This window comes from Aristolochia californica, unplaced genomic scaffold, assembly GCF_029961685.1.
Source record: "Aristolochia californica isolate CCGP_79_NKW_82.1479 unplaced genomic scaffold, dmAriCali1.0.hap1 SCAF_3, whole genome shotgun sequence".
Lineage (NCBI taxonomy): Eukaryota > Viridiplantae > Streptophyta > Magnoliopsida > Piperales > Aristolochiaceae > Aristolochia > Aristolochia californica.
Genome location: NW_027181992.1, coordinates 46,192,233 through 46,206,815, shown reverse-complemented (window position 1 = coordinate 46,206,815; position 14,583 = coordinate 46,192,233). Strand labels below are relative to the sequence as shown.

Sequence of the window (14,583 nt, the reverse complement as noted above, 5' to 3'; positions counted from 1 at the left end):
TTTAAGTTTCACTCTACGAAGATTTTGCGCTGTCTCAAGGAGATTTTCTGTATATTCTCCTACTGAGAGGTAGTTGTCCTCTGAAAATTTCGTTTGATCTTGTAGCTCTGTGAGCATGTAGACTCTCCTCTCTTTAAAAAAAAAAAAAAAAAAAACTAGCTTCCTATCCGTGCTTATTGTCGTCGTCTCCTTCCATGCTTTTGCTTTGAGTGGATCATTATTTTAACAGTCTTAGCCAATTGATGTTATTTCATTTGGATTTGCCAGTCCCAGAATTTCAAATGTTATACAATTGATCTTTTTTTTTTATCTCTCTTGTCTCCCCTCTTCTTTCCTCCCCACTTTGTGTGTTCCAAACACAGCTTAAGGGTATGTTGGGAACCCCATGAAAAAAAATGAAATTTTTTTTTTACTATTATTATTCTTAAAAATAGTTAGTGAAAAGAAGAATTTGATTATTATTTTATTTTCACTAACTATTTTTTAAATAATAACGGTTAAATTCTCTTTTTCTTTTGTTTTGTTTTTAGAATACAAAAAGGAAGAGGAGAAAAAGAAAATAAAAATTTCTTTTTCTCTTATTTGGATACCCATGGAAAATGAAAGAGAAAATAGAAGAAAAATATAATTTGCAAAAAATAAAAAATGAAAAAGAAAATAAAATTAATAATATTTTAAAATTTTAATAATTAACATTTTCTTTCAAGTTTCCATTTCTTTTCTTGTTTTTCCCTGGACTCCGTCATTTTGTGAGAAAAATTTTATTAACTAAAAGAGTGATTTTCTCTCCTAGTTTTTTTTCTGAATGATTTTATGTTAAGGGAAAATATTTCAGCAGGAACTGGATTTACCCATCATTTTTGGGGTTAAGTCTCCTCTAATCGTTTATGAGACCATTCACATAGGAAGGAGATCCAACCATCAACTGGATTAACCTCAATAATAGTCCATGGAAGAAATAATTTAAACAGCTTTCCAAACGAATTAGTTCTCTAGCTCCAGTACAGTAGAGAAGAAATTGGCGTGTACGGTACAGTGCTTAGGGTGCAGAGAAGGTAACCTGCAAAAACATCCAGATTTCCCTCCTTCACTGTCTGTAAAGCTACTGCATCAAATAACTGTCATTCTCTGTCTCTCTCTCTTTCTCTCCCTTTCTCCTCTATTGGATATGCAGTCGACTTATGTTTTGTAAAGTAGAAAAGAATGGAGTACTGAACTTTTGTTTCTTGCAAGCATTCCACAGACCAATAAATTAAACAAAAAGAAGGGAAATGAATAACCAAAACTTTTGATTTTGCAATTGTGTTATATTAGTCCACCTTCATTACTCTGAAGGAATCCATTACTCGTCGCAAGTCATTTTCCTCCTCTTGAAATACATTTTCTGGCGTTTGCAATCTCAATTCATACAATCGATTGTTTTCAACTCCAAGAACAGAAAGGTAGCGACGATCCCACTCCAGACGAACAACCCGGTCTTGGGGCATAACAGCCAACTCATTATTGTTTGCATATGACTTTATGTTTACCTGCATGCAATTGAATGGAAGCACATCCCAGCAGAAAGCACCTCAGTAAGTCCCAAGAGATCATTCAAAAAGGATTGGAAATCTATCTGCTAACTAAAAGTATCATTCAGTATTGTGAACCTTTTTAGAGAGCTGCACATTTAAAATGCAGGATTAGATTCATCTACTCTTACGCCAATGTGCGTTGTTGCTCAATTTGGAGTCTAATACTGCTCCATCAGTAGATGCTATAATCACACTGATGTGGTTAACATTCACTAGTGAATAATCCAGATAATGCCAGCCTGAACAGGTCATTAAACTCGGTCTTGGTTTCTGATGCATGATGCAAATCAGAATTTTCTATAAAGTCCAACATAAGGGTTAGTTACCTATACCATCCTCAAGATTTGAATTTCTCAAATTTTAATGCTAAGGTTTAAGCCTCTGTAAAGGAGGAGGATGGACTGAGCAAGTTAAACAATCGGCACAGAAACTCTGTCCCATGTTGCAACATGGATCAGGAATTCATGTTACTGACTCTATTTCGGTCAATTAATGTTAAGCTGCCAGTCCTAGGCCTCTGTAAAGGAGGAGGATGGACCGAGCAAGTTAACAATCGGCACAGAAACTCTGTCTCATGTTGCAACATGGATCAGGAATTCATCTTGCAACCTCAACATATTTGAAACAGGGTTCTGAAGATGACGAGGATGCCAAATATATAAACAAACTCAAATGTATTTCAATACCAATCATCTCATACCATGAGGAGCCTTACCTCAATTTCATAGTAAAGTTTCCCATCATCTGCAACTCTCGAGGAAGTCGAGAGAATGTTTGACTCGCGCCTTACACCAAGTCTAGTAGACATAAATTCAGTTAAATATTGCTTGAGTACTTTTGCTCCAGCAACCTGAGGGGGGCCCAGATCTTCAACACTTTTGTACCTAGAGGATGAAGGAGAAGACATTTCTACTGAGAGATTTTCATCCAGGACAAAAGGATCCCTGAAAAACACGTCAGCACCAGCACCTCGAACCTGGATCCAGTTTTTTGGGTAATTGAATGTGTAACCATCAAATGTATCAACATATTCCCTGAACACAACTGGTGGCTGAGCTAAGGTGGTACCATGTAGGTTCCCTTGAGAGAAGATAAAACTTGAGAATACGAAGGTCATAGTGTTCCTCCTAGAAACTGCAAAAAAATTTGCTCTGTTTATGATAGAGAAGATAACTTGCTAAGTTTTTTTATAAATAAATTGTGAAGTATTGGCAAATAATTGTAGCACACAAAAAGTCAAGAACCATAATCACAAGTAGTAGTTAACTACAAAAGCAGATCAATGCAACAGAGCATGATATATCCCAAGCACAAGTAGGGGTGGCCATTGAGTCGGGTTTCTGGGGGAACCCAACCCGACTGGACCTGACCTGAAAAACCCATGGATGGCATTCGGGTTTCACCCCATGGGTTGGGGAAAAAAATCCATTAGGTTCAAGTCAGGAATGGGTTTCCCCAAACCCGACCAGCAAGGACAGGGTGGGGATATGAAAATTGGGTAGGGATGGGGATGGGGCAGGGATAGGGGGATGGGTCAAGTTTACAGGGACGGGGTTGTGAGGGCGGGGATCGGGTTGAGGTTGTAGGGACAGGTTTCTTTTGGGTTTTGGAGTTGGTTTTTGGGTTTGGTTTTCAAAATCTCCACCCAACCCAATCGCACAGGTTCACCTTAGATACGTCATACAGCTGAACAAAAGGTGTGCCACAAGAAAATCCATGCTCAGCTTCAGCCAGTATCAACAGTATTTACCAAGCCATTTTCAAATTTGGGATTTTAGTTTCCTAAAGTGAAGCTATAGTGTACTTTTCCCGTACTCAAGGATAGTTAAAAAACATCCTGGTTTGAATCCCTAATCTTTTAAGCAGCTTTAGCAATCAGTGAATCATAGTATTGGTTCTAACAATTAACATCCCAACTTTTAGCTCATCGACGGCCCAGAGTAGTAACAGGTCATTTCTTCCTAATTTTACAAAAGTTAGGATGAATTCCAAAGGTCCGACTGTCATGACATCAAATTAAATAGGTTTTAGCAAGAACTGCAGGCGGAGTCCCAGTAGTGAATAGCAAGCAACAATGATTAACATCTACAAAGGGGTTTCATGATGAACAGCTGAGCAAATCAAAATCTACACAAAATAAAACTAATGTGGACATATGAGCACCAGCAATTTGCCCAATCTGTACCAGTATCACCACTACCACACAAAGGACGTATCTTTCACATAAATGTATTCCAGGGCTAAATGCAGTACATTAACGCATTCACCAAATGTTTACGAAGAAAGGAAACGCAAACCGACTCACATTTGGCGGTAGTTACCGATTCACTTCGCCGGCCGTGAGTAGGATCATCGGCACAAGCTGCAGAAATAAGTCGCGACGAACGCGAAGAGGTACTGGAACCTCCAAGAGACAGCCGGGTGAACCATTTTTGAGAAACCGGAACGACGGTAGGACGAGTAGAATAATGAGGACAGGGAAACGGCTCGAGCAAAGAAGCCATGAAACAGAAGCTTAGAATGAGCTTAAAATCGAGTGACGCAGAGACTATGGATGAGGTGGATAGAAATAGAATCAGCGAGAACAAGCCGCCGAGAGGTTTCTTTCCCACTAGGGGTGGCACAAGCCAAACCGGCTCGTAGCTCGGTTGAGTTCAGATTTTAAAACTAAACTCCTAAGATTATTAGCTTGTGAGCTTACTCATTAGGAATGATTTTTTTTTATAAAAATATCATTTACTAATTACTCTCATTTACCTCAATCCTCAAAACGAGTCGGCCTTTTTGGGTCCTTCTGTCATAGTGGTTCCGACAGAATGGATCTGTCCAATAGTTTTTCGCACTTAACAGATCGGTCTTTTGGGTGTATTAGCTAACCGCTGTCACCTTCAACATCTAATATTATTGTTTGTCAATAGAATAAGCACTATTAATGGAGGTGTTCAATAATTTTTTTAGGTTTATTAAGTTGGTTATTAAGTATACTCCATTACAAAGTTTTGGACCTCTTTGTGACACCTTGTGGTTCAATGGTACCAAGGTCATCGCCATATTCTATTTATTTAGTTCGGACTCAAACTAGTTAAAAATAATGGGTTTGAGTTAGATTCTAATTTTAGGATCGAAGTTGAACTGAGTTCGAAGTATTAAGATCAAACCAAGCTCGAACATCGAACATATGCAGATTCAAGTTTAGCTTGGCGGTAACAAACACTATATATCTAATTCCTGGACTGTAATGAGGTCACTTCATTTGTACACTATATATCTCAAATAAGGACTCTTGTCCCAAGTCCAAATTACTGATACTCCAATATCCTGTCATGATCCATCTTGTGTACAAAACATTTCAGGAATAGTCAAGGCTACCTCATGGTCCATCTTGTCTCCATGGATAAGTGAAGACTGCACACCTCATGGTCAACTGTCAAGGCAGTCCCTTATACCCTGCTCAAACTTGTCTAGGGAAGATAAAGTACTGATCAACTCGTTCTTCAGCCTGTCTCTGAAGCACAAAGAAAGATCAGTAATACAAAAATGGAAGTCCCATTCATACTATACAAATACATGAACACGCCAAGATTTGGCAAACAACAGTATCATACATGGCTTTGTCACAGTTGGTCGTCGCGAGATTATAGCTTGCAGGTAACTAGGGTTCCTGAAAATTTGCTGGAACCTTAACTAGCATGCAACCAAAAAACGCCCCAGAATGTTTACAGAATATTCAACATTAAAGGATTATGGTTGTTTGAAGTGTCAATTTTTAAGGGTCTGTTTGGAACCCCGTGGAAAAGAAAAAAATAAATAAATAAATAAGAATTTAACCATTATTATGTCCAAAAATAGTTAGTGAAAAGGAGAATTTGATCATTGTCTCCTTTTCACTAACTATTTTTAGGAATAATAATGGTCAAATTCTCATTTTCTTTTCTTTTCTAGGGGTTCCAAACAGACCCTAACATGACCAGACAAACAGTCTCAAAGCTTCCACAGATGTGACAATCACACCAAGATTACTACTGTTATCTCACCTCAAGCTCAGTCTGAAGCCACCTCTACTTAGTTTATTAAAATGGAATCCACCAATACAAACCCATTTTCTGGGTATTGAACCCTATTGCATGCAATGCCCTACTGAACACTTGCACGAGAATTCAAAACGCAAACATATCGTTCCTCTGGTTTCAGTTAGAAATTGAAACAACTCAGTGAACTAGAAACACACCTGGATGAATGAAAAAAATCCATGGCTCTTATTAATGGATTTCTTTAAAGAAAAGAAGATTTTAGCAGCCAAAAATTACTGTAAACCCAACTTTACAGACAACAATGAAGAGACTTGAGCAACAAGCAACCCTAAACCACAAGCCGGTACTAGCAAAAAACTGTTGCAGCAGAAAATGAATCAGTCTATTTTATATTGAAGAACAACCCTGACCAGGTTTGTCAAACACCAGGATCCACAGAAACAGCTGATGGAACTAGATGGCAGCGAATGCATGCAAGCACAGCTCAAAGCTCTTGGGTTTAGTTTACTAAATTAAGGCCTACAGAGTATACACACTTATTTAAATGATGGAATAAACGGGCAGAGGGGAAGGGGGCTATTACGTTCCCAAATATTGAGCATAATGAGTTATAATTTTCCCTTTATAGACTCAGATATACGCACATACATGGCAATTTTTCTTATATCATGACAGTGCATACCTATCAGAGGCCACTTGAAGATTGGTGACATTTGCAACATCGCTGAGAGAACTAAATGATCTGAGACACACAAAAATGAAATCATTATAATTTTCTTCGGTCTAATATTATAGATGAGACATCTGTATCTTGAGCACGAGCCTTTTTTTATTAACACGGTTTGAAAATGATTCTGCTAAAAGGAAGCAAACAGGTCCTGTTAGATTGTAGCATGCAATAAATCAAATTGTCAAGACAACATATTTCCAAGATAACCTCATGTAACTTGTCATCAAGTTCAACGTATAAGCCGGTAATACCATTAGAAGCATCAGAAACTACTAATTTGCACTAACACAAAGGTTGGCCTTCCACAGCAAGGATACAGAGACCATGGACAACATTAAATCTTTGGCAAATCACCGAGAAAAATTAGAGAGATGATTGAGAAGTCTTACTAGTTTGAGATTCTTCAGGGTGCATTGACAGCAATAAGGCATAGAACATGCTCCCCTGTTAAATCGAACAGTAAGGATGGGGCTACCACACCACAGGGGCAGACAGAGAATTGCCTAAAAGGGTTAATAATGTTCAATCCTAGGAATGTCAGTCTCTACACTGCTTCCCCTGATTCTGAAATCATTATGCACACCCCTCCACCTTTTTCCAATGGTAAGGACAACAATACCTCTTTCCTCTCCTCCCCTCCAATGACAAAAGAGAGGAAGAGAAGTGGTGGGCCCTTCCTCCCTCGGCCTCTCCCTTCTCTGTCAAGAGAATGGGCATCACTCTGAAACATCTAATATAGGGGGAGGAGAGAGAGAAAACTACCTCCTTCCTCCCACCTCCTTTCATGAAAGGAGAAGGAAGAGTATATGAAATAGGGAGGATGGCCTCTCCCCCCACCTCCCCAGGGCTCACTGCTTCCCTCCTCTCTCACCATCGAGAAAGAAGAGGGAAACTATGGCCTTTTTTTATAAAAATCTATTATTGAAATATATATATAGGGTTTTTTGGTCATTTCCCATGTTTGTATGTCCCTCTTAGGATAGCTATTAGCTTGTCTTCATGTGAGAACGATTTGGTTAAGTGTTTGTGGCATTCTAAGGTGTAAGTAGGGAGTTATAAGAATTTATGTATAGAGGTGTATATATGTTATTTTGTATTCTTTTAACTTAAGTGAGTTTATGAAGAGGACTGGGGTCGAGCTCAGACCCAGCGGCTGCTGCTTTCTTAACACACCCTCTTTCCAACTTCTCTTCTCCTTTTCTTCTTCTTTCATCCTCTATTTCTTCTAATTTTTCATATTTCACATCCATGTTTAAATTATATCTAAAGAGAGAGGATAGAAAGTGTTATGGAATGTCATAGGGAGGGATGCAGATAAGGTGAGGACTGCTCTGCACCTGCACAAGAACTCCATTCAAGAGTCCTCGGGCCAACAACTAATAGAAGGCAGTGTTTGCCTCTGCATAGACATGTGGCTCTTGAGTGAAGCCCTCGCAGAGGTTAGGAGCCATAGCACCTTGCCAGATCCCCTCTCTAATGTTAGGGGAGAGTGTATTTACAGATATTCCAACAGGTAAGTCTACATATACATAGGGTGTAATCCTGCTGCATTAAATGTTTAAATTATATATTCAACATAGTTTACATAGTATTTAGAATCTAAGAATGTATTGGCATTAATATATGTACAAAAACATAAAATTAAATAATATTACATGAACCACTTAAAACATAACATTTTGGAAACAAAATGGCATCAAGTAGGCTGAGTCAAAAATTGTTTCCTTGGGGGAGGGCCTGTGTTGGAGAAGAAACCCCATCAAGGAGCAAGGCTGGTGGGGTGGGCAAAATTGGGAATGGAATAAGGTCCTGTAGTGTGTTGAGGGGTCAGATTAATGACAACCATTCCAGCCAGCTGAATTAGACCGCTAATAAGATGGATAACTACTTAAATTCCAATTTTTCTCTTTTAAACAGTAACATGTCAGAAATTTTTGCTTTAATCGAATCCTTGAAACATATGATCCACTAATGCAATTCGCTTCACACCAAACCCCCTAAATCCAACAGCAGACTCAGTAGAGATGCTTTTGTGAGGTCGAAAGTGTCCAGCATCAGTGAGGACCAAGGTATTTATAAAAAAAAAAAAAATTATCTTTGATAATAACATTCAAACTTCATTTAGAAAGCAAGAAAGATTGTTGAATTCCTTCATGTTTTGGCAATGGCACATCCAGAAAAATAAAAAAAAGTGCAGTACAAAGTTGAGTAAATTGAATCAAAAGGAATAAAATTGACCACCTTATGAGATCACCAAGCTCAGATTCAGTTTTCAACTTTATAGGGCTTCTGTCGTCAAGCAAAGAAGCTGCATTTTTCACAATCAAACTGAATGTACAGACCTGCTCAAATAATTCGCCAGAGAATCAGTGCCAAATTCTAAAATGGACCAGCTTATAAGATAATGTAGCTTAACTTCAGTGCCCATCTTTACATATACAGAAGAGAAATCAACATTATTTTAAAGTCATAAAGGATGTCCCTGCCAAGACATAAAACTGTGCATGGTAAGGGTTTAGTAATTAGGAGGAAGGGAAATGAATCTTAATTTCATGAAAGGAACTTGGTAATTTATATATCTAGATACAACATTTCAGTCAGACTTCTATTTGATTCCAGGTAAATCTGCACAAGCGAGACAAAGTTTAGTTGATTAATCATATCTGCAAACTCTTTACTGATTCACTAGAAGGAGAAACGTCAGAGAGTTATCAAGTCAGAGTTTCAGGAGTTTTATGATAATGGCTGGCAGAAAAATAATTATCCAGGAGAAAGTTTGCTCTTTGCTGTGCACCAGACAATCATAATCCCATCCTAGACTCAAGAAAAGAGAAAACAAACCTCAACCCCTGTCTGCGATTGGAAAGTGAGAAATGAGTTCCTCTCCTGAAGAACACAATCCCTCGAAGCAGTCTTTAACAACTTCCCAACTTGCTGCATGTCCTCATCTAGAAGCGATTCTGCAGCTGTATAGGATCAAACGAACAATAAAATAATAAGAATAAGAGAGAAAGAAAGTGTTAAAGGATAGTACCATATACATTAGTTAGTATAAAGATTTTGCATTTATTAGCTGGGAGAAAAGGTTTCCTAAGTAGCTAGTCATTTTGGGATAGGGCTTCGACCCAAATTTAACATGGTATCAGAGCAAGGTTCTCATATGTGGACATCTACCCAAATTATCTACGTGTCTACACATGAGGGGGAGTGTTAAGAATAGTCCCACATACAAAGGTTTCTTAAGTGATTAGTCATTTTAGGATAAGGCCTTGGACCCAATTTAACATAGTATCATAGCAAGGTTCTCATATGTAGGCATCCACCCAAATTATCTATGTGCCACCACATGAGGGTCTTTACCCAAATTATCCACGTAACTATACGTGATGGGGAGTGTTAAAAGGTAGCCCCACCTACATTAGTGAGTATAAAAATCTTGCATTTATTAGCTGAGAGAAAAGGTTTCGGCTAGTCCGACAGGCAGATACTCAATACGAAAACATACAGAGCAAGAGGGAGGCGGTTCGAAGGCTCTGCCGCGACGCATCAATGGGCGCCAATAGGAACTTGGATGTCTTCTTCTTCTGCTCTTTCAGCCATTCTTTCGGTCCGCCTGCGTAATCAATCGACGGCAAAGTTACAATATATGCAACAATCAATAGGATAAAAGAGAAGACATACTCTATATTTACCGAAAGAGAAGGTATTGCCGGTAGCCTGGGCAGGGTGAGAATTGAGACCAGTGAGGGTGAGGGAGAGGAGAGGGAGGAGGACGACATTTCGCCTATTGCGAGTTCTGGAGATACAAAAAGGTTCCTGACACTGTTTTTGCAGCGACTGTAACGGCGCCGCCGCCAGCGCCGGCGGAGGATCATTCTCCGGGAGGGCGATGGATGGCAAGTTGATAAGGCCGCTCATTGGTCGCAAATTACAGTGAGCATTTCAAACCGTACAACAACTGCTCCTTTTATTATATAATATTTGATTTTATGTAATTATTTAATTAACATGAATAAGTTTCCATAAATTATTTTGACTATAAATTATAATAAAATTCAAAATAAAATTATTTTTCTTAAAATTATTAAAATAATTTTTATTTAGAAAAAATTGGAAGTGGCTCACCTCTTTATCAGATTTTAAGGCATCCAAATCCGTGGAGAGTTGAGACTTAATTAACCATGATTACCACGTGCTTTAATTCAAAAAGCCTATTGGGCCAAGCCCAATACTAATCACCCCAACTGCCACAAAGAATCAATTAGGGTCTGTTTCGAACCCATTGAAAAAAAAAAAGAATTTAATTATTATTATTTTAAAAAATATTTAATAAAAAAATTAATTATTATTTTATTTTTACTAACTATTTTTAATAATAGTAATAATAATAATTTTATTTTCTTTTCTAGGGTTACTCCGTTAGCTCACTAAATAAAAATTCAAACCGGTCCACGAGTCAACGCGGAAGCGATCCTTTTCACATTTATATCCCCATGAACCGGATCCCGATTCGTAAAAATTAAACGGAAATGCGAGCCAGTCAAATCTGGACAGTTCTGTTTTTTGACTTTTTTTCTCTTTGGTCAAATAGTCAATGTTTCGCCGCGTGCCTTCAATTTGTCTCTCTCCTCTCGGCAAATTGCATTTGCAGCTCTGGTTTTGAATAGTTACCTAAAGCGACTGGTGAGAGACGAGGGAAGGCCGACGTCGAGATGCCTAGTTTCTAAGATTCTCTTCGATCAACTCCTCGTCCACGATCCCTTTTTTTCTCATTTCACCACTAAACTCAGACCTTCCGTTATTTCAAAATTCTGATACCTACCCACATTTTTTATCCTCCTCTCCACGTCTCTTGCCCTCTCCTCTCCTGGTTCTGAATTTTTTAATTGGGTTTGCATTATATTACGATAGGGATGGCAGCCTTGCGGGCCTGTGCCATTTTTGGATTCAATCCCATTACAGTCTTCGTTCGCCGCATTGGACTGTTGCAGCCTCTCAGCAGTTCTATCTTTGTCCATTAATCTTCTGTTGTTTGTCTTGGATTTCATACTGTTGTAAAATATCTTAAGAGTGGTCCATGAACATCACCCACTTGAATTTTCTTAAAGCTTTGCGACCAAGTTGATCTTATAGTCCAATGGTTTAGTAGTCTAAATTCTAAGCTAATCTAACAATCTTCGATGGGGTGATCGACGTGGAGCTGGTTCATAACAATGTGCAGATCAATGGGGGAAGTCAAAGCTTTTTATTTTATGTTTAATGGATATTCTTGAGATAAGATGGGGTTAGGATGATTACCTCGTTGTTAAAGAACTACGACTGAGACTGATATGCTTTACGAAGTCAAATAGAAGCCTCCACAAACTTAATCTTTCAGTAAATAACAATGAAAAATGGCTGTCTTTGGCCGTTTCTTCTTCTCCAATTCTGATTTCTTATATTTGCATGAAAGCAATTCATTAATGGGGTTCGGCAAAACTAATATTCGCATGAATGTAGAGCAGGCCTCGTGTATCAGGGAAAAGAGGCCAAAAGGTGCACTATTCGTCTTCTTCCAGAAGGTCATTTTCCATTCAGAAAAAGAAAACAGGGGCTGAAAGAAATATCTTTCTGGACATTCATTGATCCATTCGTGTTCGTTCGCTTTGATAAGTCTTAACCTTCGGTAGTTCCGAAAGGGCAAAATCAGCTATTTTCTTTCAGAAATTTCAGTTACAACTAGTGCCAAACAAATAGAAATCTGCCAGCTCGATCGCGCTCTCGAGGCTCAAAAGAGGAAGACGATCACTTTACACGATGCTTAGCTCCAAAAAGAAGGTCATGGAACATGGTGGAGAGAGACGCCATTGCCGCGATCGCTATTTCCTTGTTCTAATCGCTTCAGGCTAATGTGCGACTGATTATTGGGAGAGACACCTGCAATCCCATGAACAACCGACACAGAAAAGGATTCAAGAAAAACAAAATGGAACTACCTAACACAAACTGCAACTCGCCATGTGAAAAACTCTGATTTAACTCTCAAATTTCCGTTTTGGATAATCCCTCTTCTTGGTTACGCGGATCGATCCAGATGGTCATTTAATTTTATGCAGGATTCGGTGAATGGCTGCACGCGTGAAGAGGAGGTGACGGGTGGGAAGATGACAGATGAAGGAATGAATATGCCAGACGTCAGTGACTAACTTACTTCCCATCAATCATTTCGTACTTGTAATTAGTAGTTAAAACTTACATGAACGATAGATCAATCACAGGTTTTCAAAGTGGGCAGGAATATATTATAACGATCAGATTTGAAAGCGAACTCCCTCTGTCGTAACACCGTAAGTTGTTAGAATTCGGAGATCCATTACAGAGATATATGGCAGATTAAGAACAACCCAGCGGTCGTTTTTGTGGTTTTATCCCACCAAGAAATGTCAATCTCACTCAACAGTGCGGATTAGCTGTAGCCCAGATTTATTCCTGTTCGTGTTACGATTTTCGATCAGTACTGCGCGATTCAACTACGGTTAATTAACAGAATACCATCATCACATAAATTTCTTTCTGGGGTAGAAATTGAACCAGAAACAGCAGAACTGAACAAGAGTCTCCGCCATCGTAGTCACTGATATCAGACACAGTCCTGGTTTTCAAAAATTCCTAATAAAACTGGGACACCCGGCGGGTATCACGGCAGACTCTGGTCTACGGGCGATGGCGTGAAGCAGACGCCAAGGCTGCAGCACCTTGAGCTCCTGTTGTAATGCCGATCGCTTTAAGTTAGTGTATTAAAGCTTTTAGTTTAAGAGCATCTACATAGCCTTAACTGGCAAAAGGACATGAAAATTTCTCTAAGTGAGAAAGAGAGATCCTTTCAGAAAGTGGACCAAAGTGACGACTCATGATACAAGGCATTGCATCTGGACAACTTCAGCGCTTATTCTTTAAGGCCTTTCTTTTAACTTAATCCCTCCTCTCTTCTTTCCTTTTTGAATTCTTCCCAGCACGTCCCTCTCTCCTGCTTTTCGCCTCCACTATGGTTACACAGAGCGTTTGCCTTCATCAACTTCATCGTCTTCGTTTCCATCTTGCTTGCCGTTATCCCAGTCGTCTCTGCAAATTCTTATTTTATTTACCTCCGTCTCCCCTTGTTTTTAATCTTTTTACTGTTGTGACACAGTTCCAGTACACCATGTTTGTAACGATTAGAGTGTCGATAACCCAGAAACGGAAGAAACTTGTTTTCAGCATCCAATTAACTTGTGTATAACGACTGGAGAGCGGAGAATCAATAAACCCAGAAATAGAAACTAGTTCTCTGCTTGAAACTCATTGGCAAATCGTTAATGAAGTCTCCGAAGAATTGACAAATGGAACCCAACCAGGGTCTGGTCATCAACCTGAAAACGCAACAGGGGTGGTTACCGTCTATTTGATCTTCTCGTCAACTGTTTCTGATCTGCTCTCCCTTTCTCAACACTCGTATTCGATCTTGAAAGATCTGTGGGCTTTGTCACCGGTGGAAGACCCTAGAGATGACTCAAAACTCCAAGCTTTTAGAGATGTAGATGAGCTGCACTGCGTGCATCGCCCCCTTCCAATTGGGTCACTCTCACACAACCTCCACTACGACCCCCGTACCTATCCAGTTCTCACCTCTGGACAAATGTGGCAACTGAAGTCTGCAACTGACCAACGTGGCGGACCCACGGTGAAGTAGAATCTGCTGGTGTGTTCTCTTCTCCCTCGAAGCTGACTGATTAAGATTTGAGATACAGACAGAAAAAGAAAGAGAGAGATCAGAGACCCAGAAGGCAAAAACAATGGGAACGGACGTGGGTTGCTTCCATTCGACAGAAATGGATAAAAGGGTCCACTGCTCGCACCATTCATGGAACATCCAAATCATTTAACTAATAAGCTTATCATGGCACTTGCCCAGCGCCTCCACTACAAACCTAATTAAAGTAACATCCACCTAATGACTGTGTCTCTTTGTTCCTTAGACAATTGAGAGGGCCTGGGTTCAGCACCAAAAAGGAAAAAGGAACAGGCGTCCATGGGTTTCAGAGTTCACACCGACAAGGCGACATCAAACCCCTTCACCGAGCTCCATTTTGCTTCAGAAGCTGTTGTTTTTTAGGCCATTCGTCACTGACGAAAGAGGTCGATTAGTGCCGGTCAATGAGTTGCAGAAGTCCTGTTACAGGCTTGTTAACCGACGGAGAAGACGCGCAGGGACACGGCCGAATTTTTTAAT

The 14,583-nt window shown here is 39.4% G+C and overlaps 2 protein-coding genes across 2 annotated transcripts; both read right to left on the bottom strand.

Moving 5' to 3' along the window:
* Positions 1–1,143: 1,143 nt before the first annotated feature.
* LOC137960043 (psbP domain-containing protein 1, chloroplastic) lies at positions 1,144–4,116 on the bottom strand. The gene is made up of 3 exons (XM_068807507.1): positions 3,880–4,116; positions 2,290–2,708; positions 1,144–1,529 (listed from the first exon to the last, which is right to left on the bottom strand). Exons 1-3 carry the CDS (start codon positions 4,076–4,078, stop codon positions 1,311–1,313), a joined length of 837 nt encoding a protein of 278 aa, XP_068663608.1. The 5' UTR covers positions 4,079–4,116; the 3' UTR covers positions 1,144–1,310.
* A 660-nt stretch (positions 4,117–4,776) lies between these two features.
* LOC137960452 (uncharacterized) lies at positions 4,777–10,254 on the bottom strand. The gene is made up of 6 exons (XM_068808084.1): positions 10,028–10,254; positions 9,841–9,948; positions 9,177–9,301; positions 8,577–8,677; positions 6,288–6,347; positions 4,777–5,079 (listed from the first exon to the last, which is right to left on the bottom strand). The coding sequence occupies exons 1-6, from the start codon at positions 10,251–10,253 to the stop codon at positions 4,995–4,997; spliced, it is 705 nt and encodes a 234-aa protein (XP_068664185.1). The 5' UTR covers position 10,254; the 3' UTR covers positions 4,777–4,994.
* Positions 10,255–14,583: the final 4,329 nt, after the last annotated feature.

Excerpts from the sequence above, each read along its gene's own strand:
- LOC137960043 (XM_068807507.1), bottom strand. The coding sequence starts at position 4,078 with ATGGCTTCTTTGCTCGAGCCGTTTCCCTGTCCTCATTATTCTACTCGT. Across the intron at positions 2,709-3,879 it reads ATCGGTAACTACCGCCAAAT|TTTCTAGGAGGAACACTATG; the intron begins GTGAGTCGGTTT and ends ATTTTTTTGCAG. Across the intron at positions 1,530-2,289 it reads AACTTTACTATGAAATTGAG|GTAAACATAAAGTCATATGC; the intron begins GTAAGGCTCCTC and ends AATTGCATGCAG.
- LOC137960452 (XM_068808084.1), bottom strand. The coding sequence starts at position 10,253 with ATGAGCGGCCTTATCAACTTGCCATCCATCGCCCTCCCGGAGAATGAT. Across the intron at positions 8,678-9,176 it reads AATCGCAGACAGGGGTTGAG|GTCTGTACATTCAGTTTGAT; the intron begins GTTTGTTTTCTC and ends TTATTTGAGCAG. Across the intron at positions 6,348-8,576 it reads GAGCTTGGTGATCTCATAAG|ATCATTTAGTTCTCTCAGCG; the intron begins GTGGTCAATTTT and ends TGTGTGTCTCAG.